Source organism: Quercus lobata, chromosome 11 (assembly GCF_001633185.2).
Source record: "Quercus lobata isolate SW786 chromosome 11, ValleyOak3.0 Primary Assembly, whole genome shotgun sequence".
Classification (NCBI taxonomy): Eukaryota; Viridiplantae; Streptophyta; class Magnoliopsida; order Fagales; family Fagaceae; genus Quercus; species Quercus lobata.
The window spans coordinates 53632434-53650499 of NC_044914.1; the positions used below are offsets into that span (position 1 = coordinate 53632434).

General features: G+C 31.7%; 1 protein-coding gene across 1 annotated transcript; it reads right to left on the reverse strand.

Moving 5' to 3' along the window:
- Positions 1-4774: 4774 nt before the first annotated feature.
- LOC115967969 (lysine histidine transporter-like 8) lies at positions 4775-14513 on the reverse strand. Its single transcript, XM_031087148.1, has 5 exons — positions 14115-14513; positions 10208-10341; positions 8774-9210; positions 7541-7672; positions 4775-5352 (listed from the first exon to the last, which is right to left on the reverse strand). The coding sequence occupies exons 1-5, from the start codon at positions 14408-14410 to the stop codon at positions 4861-4863; spliced, it is 1491 nt and encodes a 496-aa protein (XP_030943008.1). The 5' UTR covers positions 14411-14513; the 3' UTR covers positions 4775-4860.
- Positions 14514-18066: the final 3553 nt, after the last annotated feature.

Here is an 18066-nt window from a genome sequence, read left to right on the forward strand (position 1 = left end):
CTTGCTACCCCGAGTTTCATGCCCAAGGGATAAAGGCGCTGTTTCCCATCAATCAGAATCGTCTTAGTCCTTTGTATAGAACTTGCCACTCCAAAACACCCTTCAAGATTGCCCAAATCCTCATTTGGTGTTGCTCATTGGTCAGGAACATCACACACAACATGTTTTGAGTCAAACTGATTGGAAAGAACCTCCACTTTATTGGAATTGACTAAACCGCCATCCTTTAAATCTTCACTATTTGCCCCTTTTTGGACAAAAATACCCTTTGGACTAACGTCTCTCTCTAGATCACTCCCTAAGGGAAATCTCGACCATCCATTTCTAACTAAATTCTTTTTCCTAGTAACAAACATCCAAGGACCAAAGTTAGGATCTGATTGCTTTTCTTCCTCACTTCCCTGGTTCGGGCTTCTCTCTTCACTCCCATTCCTATCCTTTTTCCTTGATATGGTAACAACAATTCTCTTGTTTGTGCCCAAGCCTCCCACAACAGAAACAAAGAGAAGAATTTTCTTCATATTTTACTTGTTGCACCAACCTTCCTATCCTTTTAGAGTTGATTAATGGTTTCTCCAAATCAATTTGTATATAGAGCCTTGCATAACTTTCACGTTATCCTGTAGCAGTGTAGAAATCAATGCGAAGCATGGGACCTATAGCACTACCTATTTCCTTCAAAACATCCATATCATAAAACTCAATAGGCAATTCAGGGAATCTCACCCAAACTGCTATTGACGTTGGATTGTCTCCTAAGGCTCTGAAATAAGTCTCCTAAGGCTTAATGGCCAAAAAATGCTCACCAATAGACCATGGGCCTCCACGAAGAACTTTATCGTAATCATCTGAACTATAGAACTTAATCAAGAAATAGTCTTTCCCAAGATTAGCACAGTCCATCCTAGCTACAAGTTTCCATAAGGCATTGATCTTGAAAGTGAGATAGCTGAAACCAACAGTTCTACCAAATACTTTCACTATCAAAGCCTTTGACCATGGGGCTCTGATACGAGCCTTGGTTTCCTTTGACAGCTTCACTTTCGCAATTCCTTCAATGAGAGGTTCCATTTCTGAATTTGACTCCTCTCCATCATCCCAGACATTGTCCAGCTTGATGGCTTGCTCATAAGTTCCAGGAATGTCTCCCACAAGACTGTCTTTATAACTAACAAGAGTCTGCGGTGGGGTAAATTGCCTTGCTCGACTGCTCTCCTTAAATTTCTTGACACTACGGCCTAGCTCATCTTCTTTCTCACTCGACCTTGGGGGTTCATAACAATATTCTACTTCCATGATTTTTTTTCCTCCTAACTGGACCATACTATTATTATAACATGTTATATACAATTAAACAAATACATTAATATTCATTCGCCTTCCACCACATTCTTCTCAAAAAAAAAAAAAAAAATCCTTCTACCACATTTTTCAGGTGTCGTACAACACTTCAAAAGTAACTTTCTTTTTAGTCACAATATATTTACTATCTTCCACCAAAACATAACCTGTAATCAAAAAGAATTAACAGAACAGAATAGCAAAAAATAGAGAGAGAGAGAGAGAGAGAGAATCCTTTGAACGGTCCCCTAGATGATTTGATAAAACTCTTTGATTCTCTTTTCATTAATATAGAGTAAGAAAGTTTCAGCTTAATCTATTTTGGTGTGTAAACTAGAAACCAATTATTTCCATTATGCTTTTAATTTACAATCACTACTTCACTCGGTCATAAATCTTGCTCATATTAAGTTTCGATGCAATGTATCTGTTTTTTTTTTTTTTCTTGGGTTTTATGTGATGCATTATTTTAAAGACTACCAAGATGTAATGTATTGGTCAATATTCAATTATTTTTTATGAGGGTTTTGTCTTTGGGTTAGCATGATGTGGTATAATTTATTTTGGGTAAAAATGCAAAACTAACCCTCTAACTTTCACTCTTTTTCATTTCAATCCTCTAACTTTCAGTTTTGTCAATTCAGTACTCTTAACTTTCAATTTTTGTCAATGCAGGATTTTGTTAAACCCCAGTTATGGGCTGCCATTAATTTCACTGAAACGACGCCGTTTTCCTTCTTCTTCTTCTTCTTCTTCTTCTTCTTTTTAAATTTTGGAATTAAAAGAAAAAAAGAAAAATATGTATCAAAAAAAGAAAAAAATCATTTAAGGGGAACAACGACTTCTCCTTCCCCTAAAATCAAAACCGACTTCATAGCGCCAATCAGACCTTGGCAGCTCAGCGCGGACTATCTCTGGGGAGATGGGAAAAAACCCACCTCGGGAAGGAGGTTCTCGAAGCCTATGGTGGACGTTGACCATGATTTCGAGCTCGATTTCCAGGGCTTCAAGGACGATGACGAGTCTGATATTAATAAGGAAGATGAGGTCCTCGGTTTTTATTTTTTGCCTACTTATAAAACGATGTGGTACCCTTTCTCCATACAGAGGTCATGCATTTTTGCTACCTCTAGCTTTGACCACTTGGCACACCTCACAGGCTTGCACTAATCTCCATCACCAAATATTGAGCAATTGAAAAAATAAATAAATAAAAGTTGTGTCTACCTTGTTTGTGTATTAATGTAGTGGAAATTATTGGTGGTTATGAGTAAGTGCTTGGGTGGCCTTGTGTGAGTTTTGAGGGTTGTCTCTAATTTCTCTTCTGTGTTTTCTAGATTTTTGAAAGTGTGTGTGTGTTGGGAATTAAGGATGAGCTATTTGGGTGTTGGTATAAGTCCTGGGAATGTCCCAAGATAAATGTGAAGGTAGTTGATAAGAGAGTGAAGGTGGCAAAGTTGGTGTTAAGGTGTGTGATCTATGGCCTTAAATTTTTTTTTACAGATTTTTCTTTTTTTTCTTTTAATTCCGAAATTAAAAAAAAAAAAAGGAAAATGACATCGTTTTAGTGACATTAACGGCAGTCCATAACTAGGGTTTAACAGGTTTAACGGAATCCTACATTGACAAAAATTGAAAGTTAAAAGACTGAATTGACAAATCTGAAAGTTAGACGACTGAAATGAAAAAGAGTAAAAGTTAAAGGGTCAGTTTTGCATTTTTTTTCCTTTATTTTTTAAAAGTATGGGGCTAGTAAAGTGGGGCCAATATTAATTAAGTGTGTGCAAGATTGCATTTGCATCTGTGACGCATACCCTTGCGTACAAGGTCGGGGGATTTGTTTGTGTTCTTCTTCTTTTTGCTGGCTTCAATAGCTCATGGTATCTTACTTTTTAATGATTATAATTTATACAATATAAGTCATCACTAGGTTAAGATATCGTAGGATTAAAACACATTTATTCTATCAATTACATTAGTAGAAGGAATAAAAAAAGAAAATCAATTATGGGAGAAACAGAGAATCAGGTGTGTGTGTGTATATATATTATAATCAATTGTTATGAATTAAAATATGTATATTTTAAATTCTATTTATATAAATTATGGTAATATCGAAACCGTACACTAATATTAATTCATACTAAAATATGGTATTGACAACTTTGTACAAGACTCTTTAATGCAATATTGTATTTTCAACCTTTCTTGATGTTAATGTTGGGAATATGTATATAATACAATTAAGGAATAACATTAAATAGTTGGATAAAAAAGGGTTTAGAGGCGCTAACACTTCACTATCCATAGACAATTTTTACCCCACACAAAATATACTACAAGCTTATTGCAAATATGTTCCCAAGATACAACTAAGCCAAGTATTCTTTAAGTAGTAATCTTGAGAGAGTTCTTGTGAATTTCAATAAAATTTGTGAAAAGTAGTTACAAAATGAACACGAATCAGTATTTATAGTCAAGTGGGTCAAAAGACACATTTAGAGAGTTACTTTAATTGATTTTAACGTTTAGAAAGCATTATAACAGTTTGTCGAACTTAAATTAAAAAGAAGTTAAACCCCTTAAAAAAACCAATTGACCTCTTGCTCATCATCTTATACAAATGGTATCCTCTCCACAGGGGCGGCTTGATGTATTTGGGGGCCTAAGGCGAAAATTGATCATCTTATTTAGATGCAAAATCGCTACTAATTAACATGAACTACATAGAATTTTTTTTTTTTTTTGAATTTTTAAGACAAAAAAAATTTGACAAAATTTTTCATACTTGTTGATGTGGTAGATTGATAGTGGTAAGTAAAACAATGGTGTTAGTGGTAGATTTAGATGAAAACTAGTAAAAGTTTGCTAATTAAACTCTTATTATTATTCTTTTTTTTTTTTGAAGTGTAACATTCACAATATTTTTTACAACAAATCCTAGATTTTAAACTGCTTTTTGTTTTTTATTTGAAAATATCACTATAATTATTTTTTTGCCATCAACAATAGGCTGTAACAACTTGCTATTTAGCATTAGTTGTAAAAGTGTTTTGAAAAATATTGTGGACGATGTTGCATTTTTCTCTATTTTTTTATCTGTTTTTCATCTAATAAAAAAAATTATTTTATTTATTAATTATAAATGATCCTATTGGTTAAAATTTAGGGGCCTTTTTTTTACTTGGGGCCTTAGGCGGTTGCATTTTTTGCTCCACCATAGAGCCGGCCCTGCCTCTCCATTCTCCATATATTATATTACAACTTACCTTTTTCTCCAAAAAATATATAAAAAAAAAATACAACTTTCCTTGTATATACCTATATAAAGAACAATTAACATAAACTGGTTAGTATCTTGGTCCGATAATGAAAATCTATCATCCATACGAGCGAACGCCATAAGTTAAAATTATCTTAAAAAAAACACAAGACAGCCAATCGAATAAGTAATTCCCCGAGGCCCATATATACATCCAAAATGGTTATAGGTTTAATTTCTTACTAATGTATATGTCATTAAGGCTTGTAGAAGTTGGCTTTTAGGCCTTTGTCAGCTAAGGTCCAAGCCGCTGCAATAACTATTAGAATAGTCAAGACAATGCCAAAGCAACCTAAACCCATGTTTATAAACCAAACCAAACCATTTGGTCGAGGATTCTTCATTGCAATCCACATGAAACATGGATAAGCAAAAGTTAAAGGCAATGTAGCACCTCCAACTAAAGGTGCTAGGCTTCCCAAAAATGGGAAAGTCACGGAAAGAAAGAAAGCCAACCCTCCATAGAAAATGCGAAGGCATGTGCGAACCCATCTTGGGCATGGCTGATTTTTCTTGCTTGTGTATCTAACTTCCAAGTTGTCAAAAACAACCATGGCGTAAACTTGGAATGTACATAAACAGTTCACCAATACAAGTAGGTAAATTGAGGTCATAATTAACTTCGAGGTGCTTGGCCCGTGGATTTGTGAAAATGCAGTCAACAGTCCTTGTCCTCCAGAGTACGGTACCTGTCATTCATAGATAAATAAATAAAAATGAAAAAAAAAATTAATGAAAAAAATAAAAGTCTTACAAGTATCCAAATTAACACATTTTTTGCACAATCAATTTAAATTTTTAGTCCCTTAAGATCTTACAAGTATCCAAATCAACCCCTTATGTTAAGATTTCATATCTTTGAGATACGAATTGTGATCACGTGCCTTGTGTGTGACATATTTATTATTAAAAAATATTTTAAAAAAAAATAAAAGTGATACAAAATTATTTATCTCCAATTTCACTAAATTCATGCCTTTTAGTCGGAACAAAATCATCTATGTCCAATTTCCAAACTATCAATTCGAAAGTTCACAACTCCCCAAAGCAAATAAAAATTTCAAATCCTATCAAAAAAAAAAAAAAAAAATCGAAACCCTTTAACCTCAATTTGACATCAAAGTAGACCATAGTGGAAGGAGCGTTGCTTGGGTCTAGTTGGGCCCAAGCCCAACGTCCAGTGCCACCCCAGGGAACAAGGAGAGGGAAATAGTGCAAATGGGAGAGGTAAGCAAAGAGAGAGAGAGGGTTATGAAATGAATTGCGATGCCTCAATTGTTTAAAATTCAAATTGAATGTACATGAATGTTTACAATTGACCCAAATCTCAGTGGTGTTTTCATATTTTGATTTCTTTTTCTTTTTTTTGGTTTAAATGGATTGTTCGAGAAACAGTACGTCTATACCTAAATAGAAGTGGGATTAAAAAAATTTTAAAAAAAAAATTATATTCTAAAAGGGTATTTTTAAACCACTGTCTCAAACATGAACTTATTTGACTAGTGAAAAAATCACGATGATATAAAATAAATCTCTTTCTTAGGAAAGTATATATCAAATCTCAATAAGTTCAACAAAAGAAAATTTGCTTACCTTGTTTTAGGCCTCGTCAATGGGTCGGGCCGGGCCGACCCGGCCCGCTTTTACTTGGCCCATGGGTCTAATGGGCTGGGCTTAATGGGCTGTTGACTAGTCAATGGGCTGGGTCGGGCCGGGCTGGATGGAAAAACCTAGCCCATGGCCCTACCCATGGGCAATGCCCACTTGGGCTTTAGCGGGCTGGGCTAGTGAGATGGGTTTAATGGGCTACCCATGGGCATTTTTAACAGGTCTTCAATGGGGTTATAAAAATTTAACCAAAATAATTATAATTATATATTATTACAAACTATCAAATTGAACAATTAAATCTACTAAAAAGATTCTATTAAAAAAAATACTAAGACATACCTCTTAAAAAGGTACTAAAATAGGATTAATTAACTTGTATTGATAAAAATAAATAAGTACATTGAAATTTTCATGAATATATTAGATTGAAAATAGTTGCATCACTACAAAATGTGTACATCCCAACTAGGTTGAACAATATTTGATTCTTCAAATATTTAAATATTTGAAGAATCAAATATCAATTCTTAAAGGAAATATTTAAGAATTTTTAAGGGAAATTTCCTTTAAGAATGCTTACCGTTTGAACAATATTTGATTCTTCAAATATTTAAATATTTGAAGAATCAAATATCAATTCTTAAAGGAAATATTTGAGGAATAAAATATCAATTCTTTAAGAAAATATATGAAGAATCAAATATCAACTCATTAAGGAAAAAATTTCTTCCAACCAACGGTAAGCCTTTTTTTTTTTTAAAGAAATTTCTACTATGATTGTAACTTGTAAGGAAAGAATTGGAATTTATCAAAGGAAAAAATGACTTTCTTTCCAAAGGCACAGAGGTAGGGCAATAGTTATCTTAGTAACTTTGTTTTAAAAATCAAAGTTACTAGACTAATACCAAAATATATATATTTATTATGCATATTGTATCACAATCATTCCAAGTATTTAGTGGTTAGGTGTGTGGTCTTAAAGTTTTTATAATGTCTAAAGTTCAATCCCTCACCCACCTAACCCCCAAATTATTTTGTTATAAATTTTGGACAACGGGTCGGACTAAGGGGCTGGGCTAATGGGCTAGGCTAACGGGCCGGCCCACCGGGCGCCCATGGGTAAAGAAACCAACCCATAGCCTGTCCCATTGGGCTACTGGGCTGCCCACGGGCTTCAATATTACCGGGCCGGGCCGCCCATTAGCCTGGTGGGCTAGCGGGCTACTGGGCCAGTCCATGGGTCATGGGCTATTTGATGACCCTTACCTTGTTTCCATAAGCCCAAAATCCAGCTATTGCAAGGGGATATTGGCACATAGTGATTACTATGTATGATATTGTCACCCCTGTGCACATTGACTTATAGGATGTTTGTTTTGGACTTGAAGGCAATGTTCCCTGCAAAATTAAAGACATTTTAACTTAAAATTACATTCAAATCGAGATGACAAATATATCTATTCTTTTAAAGCATAGTTTGGTTTGTTTTTATAATAGTGCATCACTATTATATATGGCAGACTCTTCCTTCCTTTCACTTGAATGGTAGATCTCTAGTGAGAGGGTATGTGTGTCTATATATATAAATATATATATATATATATATTTCTCATAAGGTATATGTTCAAAGATTATGTATGTATTGAATGTATGAGATAATTGTTAATACTTAGGGCCAATCTTATGTGAGAGGGGAGATTGTAGAGGAGTTAACCCAATGAACCTAATAATGAAGATAAACAGATTGTCACATCATTTAAAATTTATATTCCCTAACCAAAGAATCCTCCTCTCACAAGGGAGTGGTAGTGAGTCCACCATTGGGGAAGGGCTAGTGATCTTTTATTAGTTTCTCTGTGAAATACAAAATCTCTAAGACATCTTTTCCAAGCTTTAAGATTGAAGTGTTGCATGAGTACTCAAGAAAAAAAAAAATGTTGCGTGAGTACATATCCTTATATAGATTTTCATATTTTAGGATTTTGACATGTCCAAGTTCTATTGAATCTAAAAGGGTCATGAGTTTAGGCTGGGCTAAGTTTTCTTAAATAGTTGGATACTCTCATGTTGGATCCTAAAGTTGGGTGAAGGCACAAACCTTGACTTAATTAGCTTGCAACTATTGAAGCGTATCTTACCCCAAAAACAAAGAGTTATGGTATAGCACACTTTTCACTAAAAATTATAATTTGTTTGGCATCATATTCACATGGACTCGTGCATAAAAAATTATTTTCACACACTAATTACAAATTACCAATTTGACAGGTTATGAAATTCTATGCAAATAATGTATTCGTAAACCATTGTTTCCCCTAAAACCAGAAAGAAAAAAAAAAAAGAAGGGTGTAATTCTACACTTTTTGAAAAGGAAAAGGATTTTTTTTTGTTAGATAAATATTGAGAGAGGAAGAGGTGGAGTTCAAATCACATGAACAACATTAAACTATCATTGGAACCTGAAAAGAGAAAAGTAGAAAGGATGTCAGAGATTCTAACCTGTATCTCGAGGATAACATTATGTCCTTTGAATGCGAGGGCTATGATCCCAAGTGCATTCAACACATCACTAAATTTTTCCATGTTAGATTTCAATTTGTCAAATTGACCATAGGATATGCCTATTGGCCTATCTTTGGTAATTGAGAGAGCCCAAATCAAAGTAGAATATAGAACGACTGTGATGGCCCCAATTAAAGACACCCAAGCTACAGAGTTCAAGTTTGGTAGTTGGGCTATAAGTATTGCTAAGCAGGTGAACACCAAGAACCACTCTGTATTTGTTAATGATTTAGCATGACACATGGCATCACGATCACATAGGGTTTTGAATATGAGGTCCAGCGTCCTACCTCCAGTAATAATTAGAATGATACACATACCCCCTGAATTGTATAATACAGGGAATAGGGCAAGCAACTTCCCTAGTTTTGGACCTGCATAAAGTAATAAATTATGACTTAAGATAGTATAGAATTAAGGAACAGAAAACATGTCATTGATCTTAACTAATTTATTGAGTATCCACAGCCGATTCAAAAATTTGGGACTAAGGCGTTGGTGTTGTATATAATAACACATTATCACCCTCCTATGCATTATGGGTAAGACCTTTGTCATTTGGCCTAATTTTATTGAATGTTAATTGGGGAACACAGTTTGTATTAGTCCCACTTCTTGTTAAATTTAGTAAGTTGTAAGAACTTTGCAACACATTATTAGAACAAATACAATTGAATGTTGACTAGGGAAATGAGAATACAATTTAAATTTGTCTCCCGTGTTGTTAAAGTAGTAAATTGTGAAATATCAAATATAGATTTTACTTTATATATATATATATATATATATGTATAAAAATAATATTATTTAAAAAGAAACTACTTTTATTATGTACTAAGCATTATATATAATCAAGATAATTATTAAAAAAAAATTGTATTTTTTGTTGAGATAAAAATAATAACAACCCACTAGTTAAAGGATCATGAAAAAAATTAGCCTTGTACGTTATAATAATAATAAAATATTCAATTATGAATTATAATGTATAATACTTTTCAAAAGGAAAAATATACTTTTCAACAATTTATTGGCTTTTACACAAAATATATTGTGGTTGGGTGTTTTTTTCTTGATATTTGCACGCTAATGAACTCTAATTGATAAATTGGCATCTACTCCCCTTATAAGTATTCAGTGGAGGGTGAAAACATGAAGTTATTAGATCAGGACTTATTGAGTGCATGTGTAATTTATTAAAAAAAAAAAAAAAAAAAGCGATTACAATTTGACTTTAAAAAATGAAAAGTTTAGAAAATAAAATATAATCTAATAAAATATTAAATATATTTTATCTTGTGCTTTTAGAATATTTATAAACAAAAAGTAAAATAATAATAATAACAACAACAACAGGGATTTTGTACTAACCAAAAGAAACTATTGCAAGGTGCATGTATCTGCTGTAGCGAATTCCAGGAACTAATTCATGGAGTCGAACGAGAATAAATATGGTATGGAGTTGCCATGCAAATGCTAGTGACAAACATATTATACCCCATGCCCTGCAACCAATGAAATTACAATAAGATTAAGAGCACTTTTTTTTTTTTTTTTTCACAATTGTTGATGTGACAAATTGTTTTTGGTAGGTAGCTAAAATGGTAATGTTAGCGATAGACCCAATTGAGAATGAGTAAATCTTGCCAACACAATTATTGTGAAAAAAGTTTTAAAATTTCCTCAAACTTATGAACTTAAATCATATGATAGGACTTTTCTAGTTTTCTTCAAGCTGTTTATGCAATAGCATGGATCACAGATAATCAAATAGAAGTTACATTTTCAATGAATGAATTTGGTTCAAAAAAATGCAAATGAGATCAACAAACTTTAAAGTTATATGTTTCTTTGTATGAATTCCTAATGTTCAAAAGTTAAATGGCTATTGGATGTCAACTTGAGTATCCAGGATTTAACATTTTTGGACAAGGTGTTACTTATAATTCAATGAGAGAATAGAAAAACAGAGGAGAGAATATATCATGATACTGAAATAATTATTAGTATTTAAAATTAATTTTCTTTCTTTATTATTCTCATATAAGGACAACTAGATTCTTAATGTTGTACTTTAAATTCTTTAATTAAATTTAATCACATAAATATTATTAAATTTGAATTTAATTAAGAAAAGTAAATTTTACTCTTTAGATAATATTACTAAGCCATAAAACTCTTATTTTTACAAAATAATTTGAAAAAGATTATTATATACTTTCTTTCTCCCAATTTTTTGGAAAATTTAATTTTCAAGCTCTTTGAAAAATATTAGATTTTATTAATACTAGTCGCTAACCCGTGCGATGCACGGGATAGTTAAACAAAATTTATACACATTCACCTTTATTAGTACAATCATTTGAAAACAATTCTAACTGATACCCAAATGAAAAAGAGACACATTGACTTACTATTTAAAGTAGCCTTCTGAAGAATTTACACATATTGTGCAACTAAGCCTTAAAATTTAATTCCTGAACACCGCAACTCCATAAAATTCATAATAATAATAATATTTTATGATTGCACAAACTATTTTTTTAGAGTGGTTGATCTTAACATTGGCGTACATTTAATCTTTCACTAAAAGCAAAGGGAAGTAAATCGTGTGCATACATCTTTATGAGCAATTTTTGGCAATCAGGCGTAGCAAACGTGTAACCATTTTGTCCTATTCCTACCATCTAAGAACATATCCTCTCTTATAAGTTGATGATGCCAAGTTTTAACATATCCTCTCCTTTTTTTTCCCCCCAAAGAAATAAAAGGACTTTAAAGACATGTCCAATTTGTTAAAATGCAAGTGCTTCAAGCCATAGAAAGATTTAATGAAAATTGCAACTCCATGAATTGAATTTGCAAATGGTATTAACTATTGGTTATTAATGCGATTATTAAGCCGTACCACATTGAACATGTTTCTCTATCAAAATATATAAACAAACTAACCTTAAAAAAGCTGAACTTTATAAGTTAAAATCTATACCGTGAGTTATAGATCTTGAATGTTATACCGTGCATTTAGGGTTTCCTACATCTGGAGAGAGAGAGTTTGCAGAAACCAAAGAAAATCTCTCTATAGCTTAAGAAACATAATATACTAAAATCAAAGAGAAAAAATTTTCGGAGGACAAAATATTATAGATAATTTAAAAGAATTTTGGTTTAATTCCTGAACACCGCAACTCCATAAAATTCACACTAATAATAATATTTTATGATAGCGCAGTTAGAATTTTGGTTTAATTCTTGAACACTGAATTAGAAATTGATTATATGAGTATTCAATGGTGAACAAAGTACTATGTATTAATTAATATATAAACAAAACTAACCTTACAAAATCTAAACTTTATAAGCTAAAATCTATACCGTGTATTGTAGATCTTGAATGCTATACCGTGCATTTAGGACTTCCTACGTCTGGAGAGAGAGAGTTTGTAGAAACCATGGCTTTATATTTCTTAACTTGAGAGGGGTAAGGTTACTAGAGTTTTGAGGAGTTATAATGTTTTTATTTTGAGAGTTTGCAAAAACCGTAGTTTTATATTTCTTAACTTGAGAGAGGGGTAAGGTTGCTAGGGTTTTGAGGAGTTATAATATTTTTGTTTTTATTTTTTATTTTTTATTTTTTATTTTTTAAATATTATGCTGACGTGGAAAATTGTGGTGCCTGCAAAGGCTTTGGATTTATATATATATATATATATATATATAGAGATTAATAAAACTCACATGGGAAATGGGAAAGACTTATTATATATATTCTCACGTGGAAGGTAGTGACATTACTATATTGTTATTGAACAAGTTTCCAAGATTCTGTTCTCATATAGTCATATATATAATTTCGAAGTCATTGTTGAAAAATGTGAACAATATATATTTATATATATATATATAGTATATATATTTCTTTGCCCTAATATTACTATAAATGAACATAAAAATTATATAAACGCGTCCACTTTAATTAATAAGGTTCACAGATTAGGACTCCGGAGTCAACAGGGAAATATCATGGAACGCGCAGTTCCTTGTTCTTTAATTAAAGGCAGACCTTTTTGATTCCTTCTTTAATTACGCTATGCATGCACAGAGGAAGAAAAATGAGTACAACGTGATAGTGTCTCAGATCTTGAGAAAAGTGAGCAAAGAGCAATGTATATTTTTTTTGGTCATAAATGAGGGAAAAAACTATAAAATCTTGTACCATGGATGTATGGTTGTAATATTTTATGATAATTTTAGCTTAGTAACTAGTAAAACATGTTACGTAACACGCTACGCTATATTTTCTTTAAATAATAAAATAGATAGTTTCATATATTGACACAATTATAAATAATTATTATTAATAATTAATATAATTATCAAATTTCATAGTTGGACAAATACTAAAAGAATTCTAAGGAAAAAGAAAAGTAAATAGTCAAATAAAGGGAAAAAAAAAAATCATACTTTGATAAACTTTAATGTGTATTGCATGGTTATTGATTAGTTACACATATAAGCTTCTTCCCAAATATATTGTCATATTTTGAGCATAAGCTTGCCTTTACATCAAGTCTAAAAGGTTGAGGTTGATTGAATGTTTAATAAATAAATAATAAAGAAGTTTTTTTTTTTCCCCAAGTTCTATGGTCATATTTTGAGCATAAGCTTGCCTTTATATTAAGTCTAAAAGGTTAAGCTTGACTGATTGTTTAATAAAATAAATAATAAATAAGTTTTTTTTCCCAAGTAGTTGAGCCAACCTAGCTATTTATCAGATCAGTTATTATTATTAATTAATTTTTTTTTTTTTTTTTTGGTGCATAACAGATCAATTTTCAGTACTCAAACATTCCATTTCTTTGTGTACTGAGACTATAAATTGTCTCCTAAAAGGGATCATTTGGATTTTAAATTGAAAAAAAAAAGTGACAATTATATTTTATAACTTGAATAGATTAAATTCAGTAACTAAAAGTAGATACAAATGAACATCATATATCAATGAAATGTAATTGTTTTTCACGTTTGAATAGACAAATTGACCAAACCATATAAGGGTAAAATGCAATTAACAAATCTCTATCACACACATGGAAAGAAAATGACCATAAACTTTCCAAGTCTACACGTCTGTCGGAGCTTGATTTTAGCTAGTCATGAAATTCTCATTTCATAACCCATCCTTTTCTCTTTGGATTTATGAACAATTAATGACTTTATTAGTTAAGCAAAATTGAAATTAATCAAGACAACTTAAATCATGCAAAAGATAGCTTACCATCCAAGTGTGGCAAATGCGACAGGAAGCAAGAGAGCTTGCAATCCAATTCCTGAACAGAGTAAATGAAACGCTGCAAAAAAGGTGTTGCCATTCCTGGATTCAGTGATGGGAAGCCAAGCTTCCTGTGGATTATGCTGATAACCTTGCAAACTTGCAGATGTAGTAACATCTTTTGAGGGGTCAATAGCTATAATGGTTATCATTTGCATTAGCTCTCCCAGGGTTTTGGTATTGGAAGGTGAAGCTGGGAGAGGCATAACTTTTCTATAATTTCGTTCTACCATTTCTGCCATGGCTACCCTCCTCTGCTCTAGTTCAAAAGCTATGTTGAAAATATTGGGTGTGGGTTTTGCAAATATAAAGCTGATGGTTGGTGGTATATATATATAATGACTACGGGTCTTGGTACAGAGTACAGTGGTACTGTTGGGAAGATGGAAAAATAGAAAGATAGAAAATTGCGAGGGAATGGAAAAGAGAGAGGATAGAAAAGATTTAGGGTCCGTTACCATTGTTTAAACAACAGTTTTTAATGTTTAAACAATATTACACGTATTTTCACGTACTTTTTCACCCACACGTATTTTCAAAAAACACAAATAGCATTACTAGAGCAACATTATCAAATGAGCCCTTAGTTTTCCCTCATTTGTGTTTGGAAGGAGGAGTGGAAAAACGGAAGAATGAAAAACTTTTTTATTTGGTTGAGATGAAAAATGAGAGGATAAAAAATAAAGTTAGTATAAATTTACCATTATGTCCATACTAAATATATAAACAAAAAGTAACATATTTATTATTAAAAAACATTTGAATGGACACTTCAAATTTTTTTTTTTTTTAATTTATAAAATAAGCAAATGCCAAAAGAATAAATAAATAGATAAAAACAAACAAAATGAACCAATGTGAACGTATGGTGCAAAGTGCAAACAAGAAGAAATTTTATCCACCACCAAAAAAAAAAGACAAAAAAGGGGAAAGACAAAAAGTTGGCTAATGGGTGGAGAATGGTAATTTTGTCTAACATACATCTTCCCCTTTTTCTCTCCCATTTTCTCCCCATTTTGTGAAAATTGAATTTTGATGGGTCCAAAGAGAAAACAATTGGGCACCACTTTTCTCTCCCCATCCTCCTCCCAACCAAACACCATTTCCACCCATTTTCTCTCCTATTTTCCACTCTCTTTTTTTTTTTTTTTTTTTTTTTCCTATTCTCCCTAAAATCCACCCAACCAAAGTTAAATAAATTTACTCTTGTATTTTCAACCCACGAGATTGTTTTTTAATCTTTTCATCTTATTTTATTTTTTAAAATCTTTTACTTTTCATAACTTTTCTTTTTTTAAGTAGATTTGCAAGGGGTCTAAATCTAGAAAATGTTGTTCTTGTTTTATGAGAAAAAGTTGTTACATACGCATTTACACATACATGCGAAAAGACATTTGAAATCCAAATTGAAAATTTTGACTTCAGGTAACCATTGTAGTTATTTTATTACGCGTGTGTAAATTTGTGTGTAACAAAGCGTTGTTTTATATATAATAATGCTTAGTGCCATCTAGAAAGCCCTCACAAGTCACAACCGAGTATTGCATGAAGGGTCTGTGACTAGGATTACACCCCCATTATGACATGATGCTAGTGATGTAACTAGCGGCGTCACTGCACCTTTGTAATCTTTTTCCGCGTATAAAGGAAGATTATTCCTCACTTTTGACAAACAACATACAAGATTCAAACCAAGTATAATTAAAATTGCCAAACATCATAAGGTGATTTATATTGTTGCTACTTTTTTTGAAAAATAAAAAAGGAAAATTATTCATTCACATTTAGGATTTATTTGAATATTACTTATTGCTAAAAACTAAAAACTGAAAATACTGTAACAAAATAATTTTTAAATATGAATAATACCATGTGGGACTCAGTTTTAAAGTTTTTTTTTTTTTTTTTTCTGAATATTGTACTTGCGGGTTCCGTGAACAATGCATGGGACCCGCATATAAAATGACAGACACAAACTTAGCCCCTTTTCAGTGCAATCCAAATGGAGGCTTAGTATGAAAAGGAAATCATTCATTCACACATTTAGTAAAGTCAAGGTATTCATACAATAGGTAACAGCCCTGCAATTTTTTTTTTTTTTTTTTTTTTTTGAGTAAAACAGCCCTGCAATTTCTGATATTTCAATAAATATGTCCAGGGTTCATCTTTCGCCTCTAACTATTAAATTATTAAGAAAAAATGGTTACAACATTCAAATCTTTCGTGTCTAACTACCAAATTATTAAGAAAAAATGATTACATCGTACAATAATTTCAACTTTTGACATCAAAAAATTGGGGTCCTCTGCCAAGATCTCCGAGCATATTAACAATGCCACACGGTTCCTTGACCTTGAAGCACATGTGTATTAGCTCTGGGGCTATACTTTGTTCGGAGTCCAATATCTAATTAAAAATACAAAAGAATGGTGATAGAGGATCCTTTTACTGGTCCCCAAGATGATTTGATAAAACCCTTTGGCTCTCTGTTTTTTAATACAGAGTAAGAAACTTTGGCTCTCTGTTTTTTAATACAGAGTAAGAAACTTTTGGTGAGACCTTCCATTTATAAGTTTAATCCATTTGGTGTGGAAACCAATTCTTTTCATTATGTTTCCTACAAATATAGCCATTCCCACTCAATCATAAGTCTTTGCTCAAGTTTCAAAGTCATGTATCCTTTTTTTGCTTTTCTTTTTTGTTTCATGTGATGCATTATTTTAAAAGCTATCAGGAGCCTGTGAGTCTTTATTAGTGGATATTCAATTACTCTTTATAAGGGTTTTGTATTTGGGTTAGCTAGTGTGATGAGGTATAATTTATTTTTTGAAGTATGTGGCCAGTATTAATTAAGTGTGTGAAAGATTGCATCTGTGATACCTTTGCCTACAATATGGTTTTAGCTTATGATATCTTGCTCTATAATGATTACAATTTATACAATTTATACAATATATAGGTCATCACTAGGCTAAGATATCCTAGGATTAAACACATTCATTTCTATCAAAATATTTGTATTAAGTACAGTATCATATGTTAATATACTAAAAATTGGATTTTATATGTCTTATTTTAGCCACATGACTTCATTTTAACAATGTATGATATATTAAATACCTTAAAATCACAAAAATAATTTTTTTTACAAGAAAGAGAAACTCTGTTACCAAAGCTCTAAGGGTTTAGAAAACTGTTGGAATTGTGATAGAAAAAAAAAAATGTTGGATCTAAAACTTTAAGTTGTAAGAAATTTTTATCATTATTTTAACCATCTATCATAATTTTTAATTTTGATAAAAATTAATCTGGTCTTACATAGTATGCTTTGACCATGTAACCAAAAAAGAACATATGTATCACATGAATACTGTGCTGTAAACTTGGAGTTCACGCATTGTTTTTTGACATAATTGATGATATATGACTCTTGAATACGAGGATAAACACACTGGAGGGACAGGCATGCAATTTGGACTAAGCACTTATTTTATATATATATATATATATATATATATTATAATTCAATAATTACAATGGGGCTGGATAGGAAGAATTTGAATCATGAACGTCTTTATTAGAAACATCAATAAATGTTAGTTGAGCTACAAGACTCTTAACAAAATATATATTTTTTAACTTCTATTTTGTAAACAATATATATAAATTTTGGTAACATCGAAAACGTGCACCAATACTCATTTGTACTAAAATATTTTATTCTCTTATCCAAATTGAAACAACATCCTTTATGATATTATTGACAACTTTGTGTAAGGCTCCTAATGCAAGATTTTATCCTCAAACCTTTGTTGATGTTAAGACAAGATGGCCAATTGAATAAGTAATCCATTAGGTCCATACATACATTCGAAATGGGTATTGGTTTTATTTCTTA

Coding starts and splice junctions, on each gene's coding strand:
- LOC115967969 (XM_031087148.1), bottom strand. CDS start 14,410: ATGGCAGAAATGGTAGAACGAAATTATAGAAAAGTTATGCCTCTCCCA. Junction 10,342..14,114: donor GCATTTGCCACACTTGGATG/GTAAGCTATCTT, acceptor CATTGGTTGCAG/GGCATGGGGTATAATATGTT. Junction 5,353..7,540: donor TTTGGGCTTATGGAAACAAG/GTAAGGGTCATC, acceptor TATGAATGACAG/GTACCGTACTCTGGAGGACA.